This window comes from Mastomys coucha, unplaced genomic scaffold (genome assembly GCF_008632895.1).
Source record: "Mastomys coucha isolate ucsf_1 unplaced genomic scaffold, UCSF_Mcou_1 pScaffold6, whole genome shotgun sequence".
NCBI lineage: Eukaryota > Metazoa > Chordata > Mammalia > Rodentia > Muridae > Mastomys > Mastomys coucha.
In genome coordinates, this window is record NW_022196912.1 from 3,990,818 (window position 1) to 4,010,145 (window position 19,328).

General features: G+C 38.3%; 1 protein-coding gene across 4 annotated transcripts in view; it reads left to right on the forward strand.

Moving 5' to 3' along the window:
• The window catches only part of Fshr (follicle stimulating hormone receptor), a 178,864-nt gene that overhangs the window by 69,509 nt on the left and 90,027 nt on the right, over window positions 1-19,328 (forward strand). For 3 of the 4 annotated variants that reach the window (XM_031356363.1, XM_031356365.1, XM_031356367.1), the window contains exon 2: window positions 13,444-13,515. The exons of the other annotated variant lie outside the window; for it this stretch is intronic. In XM_031356363.1, coding sequence (XP_031212223.1) covers window positions 13,444-13,515 — 72 coding nt within the window. The remainder of the gene's footprint in view (window positions 1-13,443; window positions 13,516-19,328) is intronic. 4 annotated transcript variants of the gene reach the window in all.

Here is a 19,328-nt window from a genome sequence, read left to right on the forward strand (position 1 = left end):
TATAAAGCAGTGCATAGTATCTGAATAGAGAAAGCAGAAAATTTTGAACAGGTATTGTCTGTTACCCTTTCTGGCTTATGACTTTACTTCTATGAGGTGTCCTGTTCTATTGTGCTGTCTACATTGAATATCACATTTGACAGAGTCTTCTTTATCATGATGCTGACCCCATTACCCATAAACCCAGCTCCATTTAACAAAGGAGGTAGCCACAGTAATGTGTATATGACTTATTCATTTATGTGGCTAGTTGTGTGTCAATTCCAGTAGTGTGTTAACTGGAGGTTCTTGCTGTCCCCGGGTTGTCAAGAATGCTTTAGACTGTTCCTTAACCACATTCTGAAGGAAAAAGAACAGAGATAATGGGAGCTTAGTGAAACTGACCCCATCATACTCCCAGGTTCTGCCAGCTCCTTAGCAACCAGACATAACAGCTTGCTGCCTATTCTTTATTTCATTTAGAGCAGGTGTTCTCAACTTTACCATGCATCTAAGTCCTCCAGCAAGCTTTTAAACTAAGGATGATTGATAGCCAAGACCCTTCCAGGGTTGAAGCTCAGGCACAGTTAGCATGTAAAAATTTCCATCAGAGGATTATAGTATGTGACCAGGATTGAGAGCTACTGCCTCTGGAAGATTCTGGCTCATACATAATACAGCTTTTTGTGTACCAGAAATCCCAAACTCAGTGTTTTAAATCATATAGCAGGGTATCAGCAAATACTGACCAAACAGTAGTTTATGGCAGTATAAGGTGTCATTTAACCAGTGCCATCCCATCCATGTTATTTAGACTGCAGCCCAGTCACACTACATCTTCTGTGTCCTCAAGAAAACCCATAAGTCTTCCATTTTTGATGAAATCTCACAACTGTAAGTACTGGCAACCAATTCGAATTTCTTTAAAATGCTGTCTCGGCTGAAGAAAACATGTCTTGGCCTGGATTCCATTCGTAGGCCAATAATATATAATTTTTACTTTAAACCAACTGCTCTGTCATACCATAAAAATACTTTGTATATTTCTAGCATATCTGTATTAAATTCTCTAAAAAGCTCAACTCCTTCATAATTCAAAATTGTTCTAGATGCTATTTCAGAGATAACTGATCAGTATAGTGAGACTAGCTTTGAAAGAACTAGAAACTTTTACAGTTTAGAATATGAGATAGTCAGTTGCCTTAAATGTAGAACAATTGCCAGTATAACCATCAGCCCACATCTTCCACCATTTATCTAGACATATAATACATAAGACACTGACTAAGCCATTTAGGTTCTACACAAGTTCCTGCACTCCAGATGTCTGGAGTGATAGGAGCTAGGTCGATGTTATTTTAGAACAAATACAGCTTAAGCCAGTAAGTGGTAAAAGTCTAATGAAAGATGATTTATACATAGTAGCTATTACAGGAAATGCTTTAGTTTTTAGTTAGAAAGACATGTAATTGTGTATGAATTAAGGCAAATCAGAGGCAGAATGTCACCATTGAATCTGGATTCACAGAGGCAGTGGTGAAAAGAATGAATGGAAAACTGGCATTCTTTGTGCTTCTTGGCTTGTTACATCTTTCTTTGGGTAAAAGAATGTGTGGCAAGCCATGTTTAGGAGCAGCTCCTTAAATGTGATAGATGAGACAGACTAGATACAAGACACCAGACTGGAGGACCTGTGCATAGTTCCTAGACAAGGCTACAGATGATGGGCTGAGACAGTGGCCTGGGTGATAGAGAGATGAGAAGGAAGACAGTCTGACTTTGATACAGAAATTTTATTCTGTCATGCCTTAGAATGGATTCTTTCTGTGATAGATGACTAATATAAAATTGTTTATTTTACTTTATAAGAAGACTGAAATAAAAAGAGAATGATATGATCCCACTGCATAATCATATTGTAAAACTTATCTGATCCAACCTTATAATTTACAGCTGGGACTTATATGCTATGTAAAGTACAGGGAGAACAGGGTTCAGACTTCTAAGATCTTTGCCTGTTAGCTTTTCTCTTCCCCACAGTGCTTTGCTAATCAAAACATTCATATATAAATGGGTTAGAGAACAGGTCCCATGCTCTCAGGCAAAAAGAGAAAAGATATCTGAAGATCAAATGTAAACAAAGGGGAGGAGAAGGATTCCAGCATTGCTGTGTAGTTGTGTAAAGGAGGAGATAAATTCAAGCAGGATAGGTAGAGATGTCATCATGCCTGCTATCAAATAGCACAGATGAGATAAGACCACAGAAATGGAAGTAAACGGATATCGGAATCAGAGCAGCTGTGAGGAAATGCTTCAATCAGACCCTTGAGCAGCCATCATTAGAGGAGATTCCTCCTGAGAACCGTAAGACAAGAAGCAACCATGCTTTCTCCTTCATTCTTCCATCAAAATTCAGAATACTGTTTCTCCCACACCTGGGGCTTTCCAGGGGATGACTAGAAGGTGTGTTTTAGCTAGACATAGTGGCATACATATAATTCCAGCACTGGAGGGGAAGAAGCAGGTGAATCTCTGTGTGTGACTTCGAGGACAAACTGGTCTACATACTGAATTCCAGGACAACCAAGGCATTGGAGGGAGAGAGGAGGGTAGGGGCGGGAGAGATTGAGAGAGAAATTGAGAGAGATAAATTGAGAGAGAAAAATTGAAAGAGAGAGCCTTGTCTCAAAAAAATTAAATTAAATTTTTGAAAGGATCTTTTTAAGAGGAGGAGTTAGTAACCAAGAAATCAACACAGACTAATTTCTTCTTTTGCCTCTTATTTCCTTAATTCCTGATGAAGCTATAGGCAGACACTATTGCTATCCTACTAATGTAAACAAAATAAAAGCCTAGTGCCATTATTAATGTTAAAACCCTATTGTTTGAATCTAGCACCATTTTTTGGTTTTTAGTTTTGGTTTTGTTTTTTTGCACTACATGGTCTTACTACAGTCTTGGAAATAAAACTGGTAAAGAAGTTACCTCCTTCTCTGGTTACTATACTTTCTGACCTCAATTGAGTTGTGCTATGGAGAGAGAAAAAGTAGAAAAGGAACTCAATTATATCAGTGGCCTGATGGTTCTCAGGGTGTGGCAAGGATCCAGATATAAGTTACTATTCTCAGAGAGTTGCTGTGGGCCCAGCTATCTCCTTACACTGAAAAACCCCTCAGGCATCCGCCACTCACAGCCTCACTTCTGGTACCAATCCAATGTACAGAAAAGTCCACTTTTTCAATGTAAGCATCTCCATTCTGTTAGGCCCAGGTCTACTTCATGGGAAAACTCAACTTTGCCCAATTTTCTCTGGACCAGAAATGTCCTCCTCACCCCCAAAGTAGCTAGCCACTTCCTAGTTCACAGCTGAGTCATGGTCTAGTTCCTCTATCCCTCTCTGCCTCTCAAATAACAGGAAGCACTTGTTAACCACCTTAAACCTCCCACACTTGGCTTGAACAGATTCCATACTTTGAAGAGATATCAGAGAACACCAACACTTCTCTTCAGAGTCATCCCTGGGAGATAATGAAGGCTACATCTATTTATATTTCTTTATACAACTTGAAGGCAATTGATGAACTAATATTGGCTAGACCTATTCCCATATGTTTTGTAGAAGGCAGCATCCCATATTAAGTCACAGGACATTTGCAAATATCTTATTATTGTAGGCTATTTGGATTTATACAAAAGCATAATGTATTTTTATGAATAAATATATTGAAGGTGAAGGCTCAGGAATGTCTCAGGGGATAAGTACGCTTGCTATACAAGTGGAGGACCCAAGCTCATATTCCTAGATCCCACATCAATCTGGCCATCGTAGTGCCTCTACAACCTCAGCACCCTTGGGGTGAGATGAGAGAGTGAGATACAAGAGTCATCAGGAGCTCATGGGTCACTTAGCCTGGCATGTATAGCACAAATAAGAAGAAATCTTGTACACACAAGGTAGAAAGTGAAGACTAACATTTGAGGTTGCCCTCTGACCTCCATATTCATACCTAGCATACATATCTATACTTATGCCCATATGCTCTATTATATATCATCTATCCATCCATCTATCTAATTTTTCTATCTATCGATCTATCTATCTATCATCATTTCATCCATTTATTGGTCCATGAATCAAGTAACATATTGAACCTTTATTCCTACTCAGCACATGGATCTAAGACTTACAGATAACAACAGAAGAAATATAATCAATTAGATTTCCAAGTTACTTTAAAGTCATTCTGGTAATCTGCTAGGTCATGAAAAATAGTTAATTCCCGTTGCTTGCACTATTATTTCTTTCTAGTTGAACTGTTTGCTTAGTTCTGACTTTCTCTTTACATGGTATCCCTAAAACCATGCTCAGAAAGCTAACTGGGGTAGGAGTTGGCCTGAAGAGTTGTGAAGCATGAAAGCCTGTGGCATTACAGGCTAAGGATGATGATCAATTCCCTCCCCTGCGTATCCTTTGCCAAACTGTTCTCACTTCAAATTTTAAACTCGTGTGAAATTCAAAGAACATTGAGTCTAGTGTCATTTACACTTGGGCCATCATAAAAAAGTCAGATTTCTCAAAAAGAATATTGGCTGTTTTCCAGGCTGCCAGAAAGCTTTTTTATGGAATCTTTTATACCATTCTCCTTTAAACCAAAATGAAAAAATTAAACTTGGCCAAGGGTAAATGCTCTTCTGAAGACATGAATTACTGTGACCAGAGATGGAGTTCAAGAAAACCCTAAAGTCTCCCACCATGGGGAGGGGGGGAAGAAATGCAGAGCCCACCTACCTCATTTAGCACAGAAGGACACTAAGTAACTTGTAAGTTAATTAAGAACGTTTTCTTTTTAGAGTACCTTGGTAAATTGTTCATGCTTACAGAAATCTTTTGTGTGTATTCTGCCCCTAACAGAGTAAGGTGAATGTGCTACCCACCCCAAAGGCGGGTTGAGCTCTTCTCTAAAACAAGCATATAAATAAAAGATGCTTGGAATACAGCTTAACAGGAATTTCAGTTGTCCAAAGCTGATCATGAAATATTCCAAATACAGAATGACATAAAAATATCCATCAAATATCAGTCAGCCTGGCCTGGTGTTAATATCTGGCGACCCCTTTTCAGTTCTTTGTTAAGATGTAGAATATGTTAGAGACAGTGCTGAGCACTCACTGTCTTACCTCTTGTTACAGAAATAAATACTGTCAGCATCTCTGTAAGTTTGGAAATGAAGGCTTCATTATGAAGTTAACAGATCTAAGGCAACTATCATTGAAAAGATCATTCTTTATGCTTCCGAATACCAAGACCAGGGAAGAGTGCCATAGGTGCTGGGAAGACACAGAGTCACAGCAAAGAGGAAAGGGCAAAGCCTTAGAATCCATGCAAGGAGAGTGGACCCTTTCCTGAACCCTGCCTCCCTTTTCCATAGTAATACCGGGAAGCAAAACATCATAACTGCCCCTCCTTAGTCATCCTGATCATCTGATCTGCTGTAAAGATACAAGCTTTTCATAGATTTTATACTTTTTTAGATAAAATATTCTTTCTGTTGGAGGCCCACTTTCTTCTGAAGGAAAATGGTGGAGTGGATCTGAAGAAAGGTTGAGGTGGATGAAGGGACTGGGAGGGTAGAAGAAGGAGAAACTGTAGTACAGGATATAATGTATGAAAAAAGAAAATTTTTGGGTTTTTGTTCTGTTTTAGTTTGGTTTTTTGGTTTTTTTTTTGAGACAGGGTTTCTCTGTGTAGCCCTGGCTGTCCTGGAACTCACTCTGCAGACCAGGCTGGCCTTGAACTCAGAAATCCGCCTGCCTCTGCCTCCCAAGTGCTGGGATTAAATTCGTATGCCACCACTGCCCGGGTAAGAAGAAAAAATTTTTTAAAAGTTTTTTTTCATGGTTCACATCAGTTTCATTAAATACATTTTCTATACCTATTAAAAACATTAGACTTTTTCTCTAACATTCAATTTTATTTGACAGAATTTTCTAATATATAGCAATTTTTTAATTTTGGGAAAACCAAAGTTGATAATGATTTATTATTTATTTATACTGTAAGGCACATGTTTTATTACTGTTATTTCTCTGTCTGGCTTTGCTACCAGTTTCCACTAGCCATGTAAGATTGGTGAAGGGCATTCTTTTTCGCACTGTGGTGGTGTCTTGGGTACTTTTTGTAAAATTTATGTAAAATTGGAATTTTCCTATTTAAAGAGGCACAATACAATATTTTGGTGGAAAGTTTTTAAACTATCAATATGATTTGTTAGTAAGTACCAAACTATCTGGTGTCTTATCTATCTGAGACAGTTTTCCTAATTCTGTTTCTATAAAACTTTCTGTGCTGTCTGATTTTTTTTAAAAAAATCTGTTATCAAAAAAACATTCTTAGAGTTGTTTTATTTAAAGTTTGTCATATCTGTAGTATTTAAAATAGACTCCATCCCTGTGCCTGAGTGCGTATGAGTCTCTGTGTGTAACTGTATGTTAGTGCATGTATGTGTGGGTGAGAGAAAGAGAGACTTGTATGTATATTAGTGTCTCTGTATGTGAGTGTGTGTTTTACTGTGTGTTAGTGTGAGAGTATGTGGGAGTGTTAGTGTGTATGAGTATGTGTATGTAAGTGTGTGTGAGTAGATTTGTGTATGTGAATGTGTATGAGTGTGGGTGTGGTATGCATGAGTGTGTGCATGTGAGTGTGTGTGTGTGTGTTTTAGTGTGTGTTTTGCTGTGGGTGTAGTGGCTATGTGTGTTAATGTGTATAAGTGTGTGTGTATGTGAGGGTGTGTGAGTGTATTCATGTATATGAGTGTATGTGAGTTTGTGATGGGTGTTAGTGGTGTGTGTGTTTGTCTCCTGTGCAGCAAGAACACATTTGATTTCTATACTATTACTCTTCCCACAAAGTGAGTTTCTGGTTTTGTAAGTTTTCTCTATTCTCAGATTTACTTTATTGCTGCTCTTACTTCTTCACATTGTTTTTCTGTTTACTCTCTCAAGACTAACTTATATGTTGTAATATATTTTAAAGCTTTTCTGTTAGTTCTCTGTTATTTATTCCTATAATGAAAATTTACCAACAATGATTTTATTTTTGCTCTTAACTTAGAAGAAATCTACTCACTCCTTTGAAATTAGTTAGAGTAACTAAGTCATAATGATAAAATTTTCAATGTTAGTAAGTCAATTACCTTCAATAAACACTCAAATATAGATGTCTTGAAGAATTGTCATAAATGATAGAATTATGAGGGTTTTAAATTTTTATTTATCTTCATTTTGTGGGTATAGGTATTTGGCCTTCATGTATAGCTGCATAGCATCTGTGTGCATGGTTCCTGCAAATCCCAGAAGAGGGGATCAGATCTGCTGGAGCTGGAGTTACAAATAGTTGTGAGCCAGCGTATGAGTGCTGGAAATTGAGCCCAAGTCCTCTGAAGGAACAGCTGGTGCCCTTAAGTGATGAATAATTTCTCCAGCACCTAGAACTATGAGATTTTAAAGACCCTACACTAAACCCTAAATATTACAAAAAACCATTCTTCTCCATTTTAGCCAAAAAGGAGAGAAAACCTTAACCTCACAAATCTAGAATAAAAACTTTATATAGATTAGGATTAGGTTTTATCAATACAGATGCTTCTTGACTCACATCTGGAAAAATTGATTTCAACATTGAAAATTAAAAATTTATTTGGGGGTGGGGAGAATCTGGGAGGAGGATAGGAACATAATTAGATATATTGCATAACTATATCTTCAACTTAAAAATCATCACACTTAAATTAACAAACATAAGAGCTTAGCCTGACCTGCTTTGAACATGCTAGAATACTTGCAATGGCCTGTGATTGGTCAAAATCATCTAACCAAAAAGCCTGTTTAATGACAATGTGGTAAACAACTAATGCAATTTTTTGAATACTTATATCCAGAAAAGCAGTGCCAATTCAAAATAGTCAGCCATCTGCATCCACAGATACAATCAACCATGAGTCAAAAATATTTTCTAATGCTAAACCTGTACAAAGCTCTTTTTGCCATGTTTCCCAAACAATACAGTAAAACTAGTTATCATAAGTAACCTAGAGATGGTTTATGCAGTAGTATACAGGAGAACATATATTAGCTAGATGCACACACTATACCATCTTATATAAAATATTTGAGCATTCGTGGCTTTTGGTATCCTTGATGGTATGATATAGCCAAAAATCAATTGCCAAATGATTCTTAGAAGCAAATGTTGTAAAGTGTCTGCTGTCTTCTTCCCTATCCTGATGGCTTCCCTATCCTGATGGCTGTGACTTGATTTTGTTGCTCATAGTGCTAACCAGCAAAAGAGCAAAATGTAAAATTAGAATACAGTTTCTAATAAAAGCATTATTTATTGCTTTTATATCATCATGAAATATAAAATTCAAAATCAAACTACTCTAATTCAAGGGCTTTTTATCAAGTCCTAGTGTCTCCTGAGTGTTTCATCTTCCTCAAACTTCTCTATTGACAGTCTCTCATTTCACCAATTGTATCATTAATGATTAGTTGTCTCTCTGCTGTGACCAAATACCTGACAAAAGGGAAGAAGGGCTCATTCAGCTTAGAGTTTGAAGAAATGGTCCACTGTGGTGGTTTAAACGAGACTGGCCCCCATAGGTTCATAGATTTGAATACTTGGTCATCATGGGGCTCCAGTGTTTGAAAGGGTTAGGAGGTATGGCCTTGTTGGAGAAAATGTGTCACTGGGCATGGGCTTTGAGATTTTCAAAAAGCCAAGCCATGAGTCTCTGTCTTCCTGCTGCTTGTGGATCCAGATATAGAAATCTCAGTTATTTCTCTAGCACCATGTCTGCCTGCATACCACCATGCTTCCTGCCATGATAATAGACTAAGGCTGTGTATGGGCTTAGGTTATTCAAAACCTTCTTTAATAAGAGTTCTTAAATGTTTTAATCTCCATTCTAGCTGACCACCCACCAGAGGTAGCTGAAAGAAAAGGTTAATAGGGCAAAGGGGAGATATTGGACCTGTTTAGAAATAATTCTTTTGGGTGATCCCTATTTTCATTGTCAGGAAACCAAAAGTTCAGTTCATACAAATCAGCAGTGATAGCTTAATCAATTCTCAAACACCATTCACTAAACAGCAATGGCAGTGCATGCTAGAAATAACCCTGAGGTTCTGACAATTGGCACTAGTCCTGAGAAGTAGCAAGGAGCTGTTGGAATATCTCAAGAAGTTCTTTGGTACATGTCTCTCTAGAAAGTCAAGACAAATGATCAGTGAAGAATGCAAGGTGAACCAATACCACAGCATTGCCAGTCAGTGTTAGCAAAGCCCAACAAAGGCCAGCAAAGATTAGCAAGGAAAACCACTGTTTCAACAATTCAGCCACTGTCTGTTGGGTTATATTTATAACCTTTCCAAACTTCATGTATCCATTCAAGCATCCACTCCAGCAAAATATCACATGCCCTTTTGCAGGCATCTTCCATAAAAACATCACTTGTCTTTTCTCACCAAAACATCCACTCATGTGTCTGCTTCAGTAAAACATCCTCTCACAACACAGTTTCCAGAAAAATATCACATGACGTAAGTGAGTCTCCAACGAAATCAGAAACTTTCACTTCATAAGCCTCTGAACCAGTAAGCCAGCCCCAACCAAATGACTTCATTTGTAAGCTTGCCATGGTCAGGGTGTCTCTTTACATCAAACAACACAGACTCGGGCATCCATTATAGTATCAGCTAATCTTGAGGTGGCATGAATCTTGAGGCAGCTTGCTGTATTACATCCACAGTAAAGAGTCAGAGATCAAGTCTAGTGCTTGGCTGGCTTGCTACTATTTAAGTCCGCCTAGGACCACAGCCCATGAAATAATAACACCAATGTTTTAGGTGTTCTCATCCCAAATAACACAATCCTCATAGACGTATGGGGGTTGTCTTTTACATGATTCCATATCTTATCAAGCTGACAGCTGATAGCAATAAGCACATCAGTGTTTTTTTATCATATTGCTTTTGAGTTTTACTTTTTCTGACAAGGAATGAAATAAAAAAGCATTGTCTTGTGATTTTTCTGTTTCAACCATTCAGTTCATCTACTAGTTTCTTATTAGATGCTTAATTTGTGAATTTTACATCTTTTTGTTCCCCCATCTACTATAATAATTTAAAGCTAAAAGTTATATATGTACATACATATGTAACAGCATAACTTTTTATATTGTATTTTCTTATATTACCCAAAATCATTTTCTAGTTGTAACTTTTTCTTTGACCATGTATGATTTAAAGGAGTGTAAATATTTTGTTTTTGTTTTGATTTTCCTTATGAGTGTATATGTATTGAGGAACAGGAGTTAATTATCTTACAACTAATTTCAAAGTGACTTAGTAATTCCATTCTTGACAAAGAAAGTTATTCATTTTTATACTAATTTTCAATCTTTATTGACTTGGTGGGGTTTTTTGACCATTATGAATTCCCACCTAGTCAATGAAGGGTACTAATTTCTGTTTCTCCATGCTCTGTGTGTGTGTGTGTGTGTGTGTGTGTGTGTGTGTGTGTCTGCCTGTCTTCCTACTCAATTAAATCTTATCATCTAAAGGAATAATTCTGCTAAAAGTATTTTAGTGTCTAATTAAATTTATCTACACGTATCTTTATTTTACCCTCACATTTGAATGGTAATCTTCTAGTCATATAATTCTAAATTGGCAATTACTTTTCTCTAATACTTTTGAAGATGTTTTTTTGAAACTTTTCTATTTTTTTTCTTTGGAGATATTTTATCTTTTTCTCTCTGTGTGCTTTAAAAATATTTTATCTTATGGATCCACAGTTTTCATGATCAGATCTTTAGCAATGAAATTTAATTCCTTTTCCTGAGACAGCTTGAGATTTCTCAATTTGAGGGTTTATAGCTTTCACAAATTATGGTCTTTTTTCTGAGTGTTATTTCATTGGAAATACACTGGTCTCTATTTTCTGTACATTTCTTCCAGTAATGTATATAAAATTAAGGAAAATGAATTCGAAGGCAGAGATAAGGTTGAGAGAAGGAAGAAGAAAAAGAGATAAAGAGAGTGAGAGGGAAAAGGGAGGGAGAACAGAGACCTTTGCATTTACTCTCTGTTATTTGATGGACCATTTTGACATCCATATACAGATTCCTTGGTGACCAAATCTGGAAATCTTCTGGAGCAAACATATTGCTCTCTCTATCTTCAAATTCTGGTTTACATACACCATTGCTCAGAATAACATCTGGGATTAAGTTTCCTACTTTTGGCTTTTAAAAACTTTTGACACTTTTGTACAAGCACAGCCATCCATTTTTAAATGACATGTGTTGTGATTTATTTCTGGAGAAAATGAAAATTGAACTTTTAAAACTGTAAAGGTCCATAAAAATGTTCAATAGTAAAGTGCAAAATCCATTGTGAACCTACATAACTTCCATTCCAAATGACTATTCAACCACATAGTAGTTCAAAGAGATGTATAGACTTCAGGTCTGGTGTGTGACTTCAGTTTTGGTTGGTTTGGTTTAGTTTGACTTCCAAATTTTTATAATAATGTTTATACATTTTTTTAAAAAATCTTTTATTATTTTAATAAATTTAAATCACATAATGTAGTCATGGTCCTCAGAATTTTAGAAAACACAGAAGCACAGAAGATGAGTTGGTGAGACAGAAGAGTCAGGCCTCCGGAGCAAGGGATCATGACAGTGTTCTTCCATGAGTTCTCATCTCAGGCAGGGGCTTAGCATAGCCAAGCTCAAGCAAAAGAAGATAAAAGTCCTGTGTACCTCTCTTACAGCTACAGGACGTCTGAAAATTCCAAACCCATTCTAACAATGCAAGGTACTCTGTGGTCAGGAATGGAAACTAAACAAACACTGGGGCTTGGAGAATTTCTGAAGATTCATTGCTCTGCTAGTGTTGCTAAAACCTATGTAGAGAAAGCTGTAATGTGCCAGGGACTAGGTGAGGTGCCAGGGACTGGGTGAGGGGCCAGGGACTGGGTGAGATGACGTGACAGCTCAGAAGAAAATCCCTGCCATTGTAGAACTCTCACACTACTCATGGGGAGAGAGACAATAACATGAACATGCAGGCAAATACACATATGTAGAACATACTAGAAGTACCATAAAGAAAATTCTGGGCTGGTGAGATGGCTCAGTGGGTAAGAGCACCAACTGCTCTTCCAAAGGTCCTAAGTTCAAATCCCAGCAACCACATGGTGGCTCATATTCACCCATAATGAGATCTGACACCCTCTTCTGGTGCGTCTGAAGACAGCTACAGTGTACTTATTTATTATAATAAATAAATCTTTGAAAGAAAATTAAGAAAGAAAGAAATTTTTAATCAGGAAAGGAGACCAAGGGACATGTCAGAGGGATTATAATTTACATAAAGAGGTCTGGGAAAAAAAAGAAAGAAAACTAGCTGAGAAGGTGAATTTTGAGAAAATGAAAGACAAGGGAGCCAGATAGAAGATAGGTGGATTGATGAGAGGATGAATCTGAAAATAGTACCTAAAACATATATTGTAAACTCTTGCTATTAATTAGACTGTTTATAAAACTTTGGAGAAAAAACAGGTTGGAGGATCTAGGGACTAGAAAACAGAAGCTCCTTTGGGCTTCTGAATGACACAGTAAATAATTTGGATTTTTCCCTGAATGAGATATGGAGCAGGAGCCGATGAAAATTGTTTTTTAGCAGGAGTGACACAAATATTTCAAACAAAAGGAATGTCAAAAACTGGAGATGGCTGACACTAAGAGAGAAGACTTCATAAATGGGGAAAATGATGACATGTTTTTATATCAATGGCAGAATTCAACAGAGAAGGGGAAATAGAAGCAAGAAATGCATAGAAAGGAAAGGTTTCATCTGCTGTAATGGTTTCCCAAGACAAAGATGAAAAGATGTAGTGTGGATAGGAGGGGCAGTTCTTAGTTAGGCAGGATCCTGGGGAGTTCACCTGTGGTGCCAGGGTGATTGTCAGGTAGTGAGCTCACTGCAGTGAACTGTGAGAGATGAAGGACGCTTTCTTCTGCTTTCATTTCCCCACCCACAACCCCAAGAAATCGGATGCAAGGTCACCTCAATATTACGTATGTGTTGATCGCTGATATAGGGAAATAGAAGGGGCTTTATACAGAATTTCATCCCTAATACGTGGCAGGCCTTGGCTAAGATCCTTGTTCTGCTACTGTGTTTCTTGAAATACAATGGTAAGAACCTTACCACTTATATTCATCTCATCATAGAAAGAGAACCTGGACTAGTACTTTTCTTTGGGGGGGGGCTTTCAACCCTTGTTATTGTGGTAGACACTGCATACGTATTGGCTGTTCCCTGAGGTCACTCATCTCACATTCAATTGCTCATTGTTGGATAGATGATAATGCATGGTACACATTCTCTTTTCAGGAGATTTGTGCTCACCAAGCTTCGAGTCATCCCAAAAGGATCATTTTCTGGATTTGGGGACCTGGAGAAAATGTAGGTATCTGATGCCATTGTGTGAATGTCTCAGGTGGACTACGGAAGGTGACCTTGGATCATGTGTAGCATGTGTTCTATACAGGTGTCCATCCTTATCCAGAGTCCCTGATCATCAGATTCAAGAAAGCATAGATTGAACATATTTGGGAAAAAATGTTCTGGTGTGTGTGTGTGTGTGTGTGTGTGTGTGTGTGTGTGTGTGTGTGCAATACTTATTGTCATTATATAACTAATACAATATTACAACTATTTATATAACTTTTAGATATTACAATTAAGATAGAGTTTATTTATGTGGCAGATTGCAGGAATATATGGAAACATTATGCATGTTATATTTTTAAAAAAATCCTACAGTACTGGTATGTAAGACCTTAACGACGTGTCCTAGAACATCTTTTCCATGGGAAAAACTGCATTTAGAAGTCACCTGATGTACCAAACATCTTTTATATGTCTTCCTATTTCTTTTCTCTGTCATGCTTCCTATGAAACGATATTTAGGAGCAATTGCTAATTCCATTAGAACATAAATGGTCACAATAAGCATTTAGTCACATTTTTGGATAGAAAGAGTTGCTATCCAGAGCCTTTTGAGTAGATATTTCATAAACTCAATCCTTTACTTCCTTTCTTTTGTTCTGCTTACAGCCGTTTTTTCTCTCAAAGACATGTTCCTACTAGTTATGGTTGGCACTGAATCAAGAGCAAAGTTGAACATTTGTATTCCCAGCACTCTTTAGACCTCTGGTTCCCACATCATGCATGCAAGCAAGGGTCACTGATATGCAAACATTTATAAGTACTAAGAACATTTTCAGGACTGCCAAAGAAGTCTCCTTTGCAATAACTAACACCACCTTTTTAATGATGTAATTTAACTTACAGTTGGCTCCAAATGGGATTTTCTCAAAGTGGAGTGCAGCAGTAAAACCAGAGGGATACCTTTCACACCTCAAGTAATATGCCCTTTCTTTGAAGGCCTCTGGCCCATTCTCCAAGGGTTTTGGAAGGCAGATATGTTCTTCACAGTGGCACAAATAGGGTTCAGAAGTTCCATATCAGTAAGTACACTCATCGATGTAGTGAGTGTTCAGAAAGGGGAATGAATAGTTGTATTGTGATTCAGTGAAAGCCATCCTCCAGCTCATATGCTTCTTCTGGAAGCTGTTGGAATTTTCCACTTAATTTTTTCACCTACCTTTACGAATACTTCTTGATGATATCTGGGGAAGAGAGAATGCAATCTATTATCAGAAAGGGCACGAAATGCTATGTTTTCATAGTTAACTACCTACTTGCACGATAGTAGTCAGAGTTCTGGTAGAGTGCTCGTTTTCATATAAACTATGTAACTTTGAAATATCCTTTAAGACCTTTGATTTCTCATCTGTGTTTTAATAAAGGAGTTTTGAAGGAGTTCATCACTGTCTTATTTAAATTGTCTCAATTTAAAATGTTCTATCTTTCAATGTTGGCCACAAGAGCAGGCACTCACCTGACCAGAGCATATCATGAAATACATAGAGTTGGAGGGGTTTGGGATTAAGTAGATTGGTGCTCTTTGGTGGATTATCCAATGCCCTGACAATGATGTGGCATATACTAGATGACTATAAAATAATCCTGGGTATTCCCCCACACCCTTCTACTTTCATACAGACAAAAATAATGACTACAACAAACAATGGACCTTATAAAACTTAATCAAGCAAGTATGGCTGGCCTCTTACAGGGCACTTAGAATCAGACAGACCATCCTACAGTTAAAAAGCTGGCCAAAGGAAACTGACATAGCAATAATACAAGTGAAAAGGCAGGTGACTCCCCTTAGTCTCCAGGCTCTCCCTCCTTCCTTCACCTATCCCTCTTATCTCCAGGATCACCCTCTTTCCATCATCTCACACTCTGTTCTGGCCATGCCTAAGCTCTCATCTTCTTTCTGGACCCCTCCTTTTCACTAAGGTCCTTCCTTTACCTTTTAACCCATTTCCTAAATTCAGTAACTACTGACTTCATCTTCCATGCCCCCTTCTCCACAATTTTCTTTAAGTCACTCATATGACCAAATTCACTTCTATCATGCATTGTCCTCTTCTTCCATCAGGAGCACCATGATAGACCAACATCCCCTGCAACCCTGCCTTTCTCCCTTTCAGTTTCCCTTTCACCTATACCCACTTGGTATTTGATTGCAAATTCTTCAAAGGTATATAATTATTCTGTCAAAGTTCTCAAATAACAACTATAATTGCCAGATCAAATGACTTAGGAAAGGATAGGGGAAAACTGATGGGTGCAGCAGGCTTCAGTGAGTCCCTGTCACATGGTTAAGTCCTCAATGGATGTTAACTACAGTGATAATAGCTGTGATGAGGATGCTAGTAAGAAACTCCTGCTAGGATAACTCCTACCATCTTTCAAGTCTCAGTTCACTTCCAGAAACCTTCCCCAACCACCGGAGCCACAGTGACTTTGGTGACATTGCTCTTCTATGTGAAAGAGCTAATTTTCTTTGAAGACTTTGTTTACTCAACTATCAGCAACAATGAATCCCTACTACCCCACTCACTATGTCAGCTCTGAGGCACCAACTTCTGTTTTATTTTGTGGCTCTTTTCTCCTTCATACTAAGTAGCTGTGGGTTTGGGAAACATTTCCTGCTCTGAAGATGGGTTCATAACTGAGGTGGCAGGCAGTTTGAACATCATGTTCTCTTAGCTTCCATGGCTGCTGGAGGAGTGGCTCTGCAAGTCATTATAAATTTTGAGACTTTTATGGATTAAGCAATGAAAAGATCAACTCTTTCTTCAGGAATACAACTCCACAAAGAAGTGAAGCCAGGAGAGTTGTCACCATCTATCCACCAGAGGTGGAGATAAAAACAGAACTACTATAATGGAAGGGAAGACTCAGAGAGAGCTCGACCACTAAGGACACTAGCATCTGAATAAAGCTGCTCCTAAAGCCATTCTTCCTCAAGCCATCCATTTTGACCACCAAGTTAAATGAACCATTAAATTCCCTTCTTATCCTTAAACCTGTTGGGAGTTTATTTTCTTCTGCATCTCAGAACGGAAAAGTCTAGCAAATGTTCCTGTCACTGATTTTGCACATAACATGTATTTTTTTTTAAAAATCGTGAACTATATTTTAATTGGGACTATGTACATACCTATGTCACAATAGATTTTCATGCCCATCTCCTTATTGAATCCTTCACTATTAACCATAACCATTTATATTATTTAGTGTATTTTGTTCATATTTAGAAGTCTGTTCTTGCCACATTATACTGATTATGTTTTTCACTCACTTTTATGTCTGTGCTTATTATATTTTTATTGTATGTATCTTACTCTCTGCAACATAAATTCAATGCTGCATAAAAAGATCCTTGTATTTAATTTGTATTCTGATAATATAATTACAAATTAAATTTTGGATTGGAGAGATGGCTTAGTGGTTCAGAGCACTGGCTCCTCTGTAAGAGGACCCCAGTTCAATTCCAATGCGTACATGGGAGCTCAAAACTGTCTGCAACTCTAGTTTCAGGGAATCTGATACCCTCTCACCAATGCACTTGAAAATACAGTTAAACAAATTTTTTTAAAAGAATGTTGTATAAGTAAATCTCAAATTGCACAGTGACAGTCACTACAGAGAGTAGTAATTTGAGAGTTTGTTAGTAGAGAATGCTTATAATAGCAGCTTTCCCTTCTGAAAGGGTTAAGGGAGGCTCTTCTGAGGCAAGACTCTGGGGAAATAACATTGGTGTGGAAATCTGAAGCAGAAGGAATGACCACCTAAATGAATGTAACAGACTAGAAAGTATGTTCCAGCCAGAAGAAATAACATGTACTAAAGTCTCATGGCAAACTTTATGACACTGGATGGATGTACTAAAAAAGGGATGGCAGAGACAAGTAGAACATGCAAAGCGTTAACCTCTTCAAAGCAGGACTGTCTCCTGTGTTAGGGGACTCCCTCGCTGTGTAGAGAGACTGGTAAAGCAAAAGTTTAGGATGGGATAAAGGAAGGGTGTATGTGTGCATAAGAGCGAGTATGAGAAGTGACACAATCAGATAGTAATTCAGAAACTTGTTCTTGCTGCTGCGCTATGGTGAATAGCACAAAGCACACCAGTGGACAGGGACAGAATGGGAGAAAATGTAAAGAGCTATGGTTTTCATCCTCCTCCTCTGTCCCATAGGCAGTAGGCTTCACCATTAGAGCCATTCTGCAGATTAGGAAACAGGTCTACAGAGATCCAGTTTTCTGCCCAAGGTAACACAGTGAATTACCACTAGAAAAGGATACTCCCAAATACAATGTGGTTCATGCTCATGGACTTAACTAGATTGTGCAGTCTGAGGTCATACATCTTTATTTCCTTCACTCCTTGTATCTGCCTCCATGCTATATGAGCATCTAACCATCCATCAGCTATAAAAGTGTTAGTGATATCACCTAATTCATAATGTTGTCAAGCATCTTAAACATCTCATCTCTACATCTGGCCCATTGATGGGATTGGATCCTCATCTCTTCCTCTTGTTAAAATTACAAAATTTCTGTGCCTTTTCCCATCCAAAAAGAAAGGAAAATTAGTTTCCAACCTAACCCTTGCAGATGAGTCTTCCTGGTCCATTAATCCAGCTCTTCATTTTATTCATTTTATTTTTATTTACTTACTTTACATCTCACTCACTGCTCCCCCAGTCACCTCCTCCCACAATTCTTCCCTCCATCCCCTTCTCTCCTCTTCTGAGAGGGTTTCCACCCCCTTGGTATCCCCTAACCCTGACACATCAAGTCTCTGTGAGACTAGGCACATCCTCTTCCACTGAGGCCAGGCCAGGCAGCCAAGCTAGAAGAAGAAATCCCAAGGACAGGCAACAGCTTTTGGGATAACCCTATTTGAATATGCTTGGCCAAAGGACTGGCACTATTTGGAGTTGTGGCATTGTTGGAAGAAGGGTATCACTGTGGGTGTGGACTTTAAGCTCATCCTAGATGCCTAGAAGACAGTCTTCTCTTGACTGCCTTCAGATCAAGATATTGAACACTCAGCTCTTTCTCCAATGCAGTGCCTGACTGGATGCTGCCATGCTTCCTGCCTTGATGATAATGAACTGAAACTCTGAACCTGCAAGCCAGCTACAATTAAATATTGTCCCCTATAAGAGTTGCTCTGGTCATAGCTTTTCTTCACAGTAATAAAACCCTAATTAAGACACCCCTGCTCCATTTATTCAGGACCCAAATGAAAACCAAGCTGCATATCTGTTACACACATGGAGGGAAACCTAGGTCTAGTCAGGGTCTGCTCTTAGGTTGGCAGTTCAGTCTCTGAAAGTCATAAGCATCCTAGTTAGTTGACTCTGTTGATCTTCCTGTGGAGTTCCTATCCCCTTTGGGACTCTCAGTCCTTCCTCTACTCTTCTATAAGAGTCTCCAAGCTTCATCCACTATTTGGCTGTGGGTATCTACATCTGTCTGAGTCAGCTGCTGAGTGGAGTCTCTCAGAGAAGGGCCATCATAGACACTTGCCTGCAAGCATAACAGAGTATCATTAATATTGTCAAGGATTGGTGCTTATCAGTGGGATAAGTCTCAAGTTGGCCCAGTTATTGGTTGGCCATTCCCTCAGCCTCTGTTCCATTCTACATCCCTGCATTTCTTGTAGATAGGATAAAATCTGGGTTGAAAGTTTTGTGGGTGGGTTGGCGTCTCTATTGCTCTACTGGGGTTCCTGCCTGGCTACAAGAGATAGCCTCTTTAGTTTCCATATCTCCAATGCTGTGAGT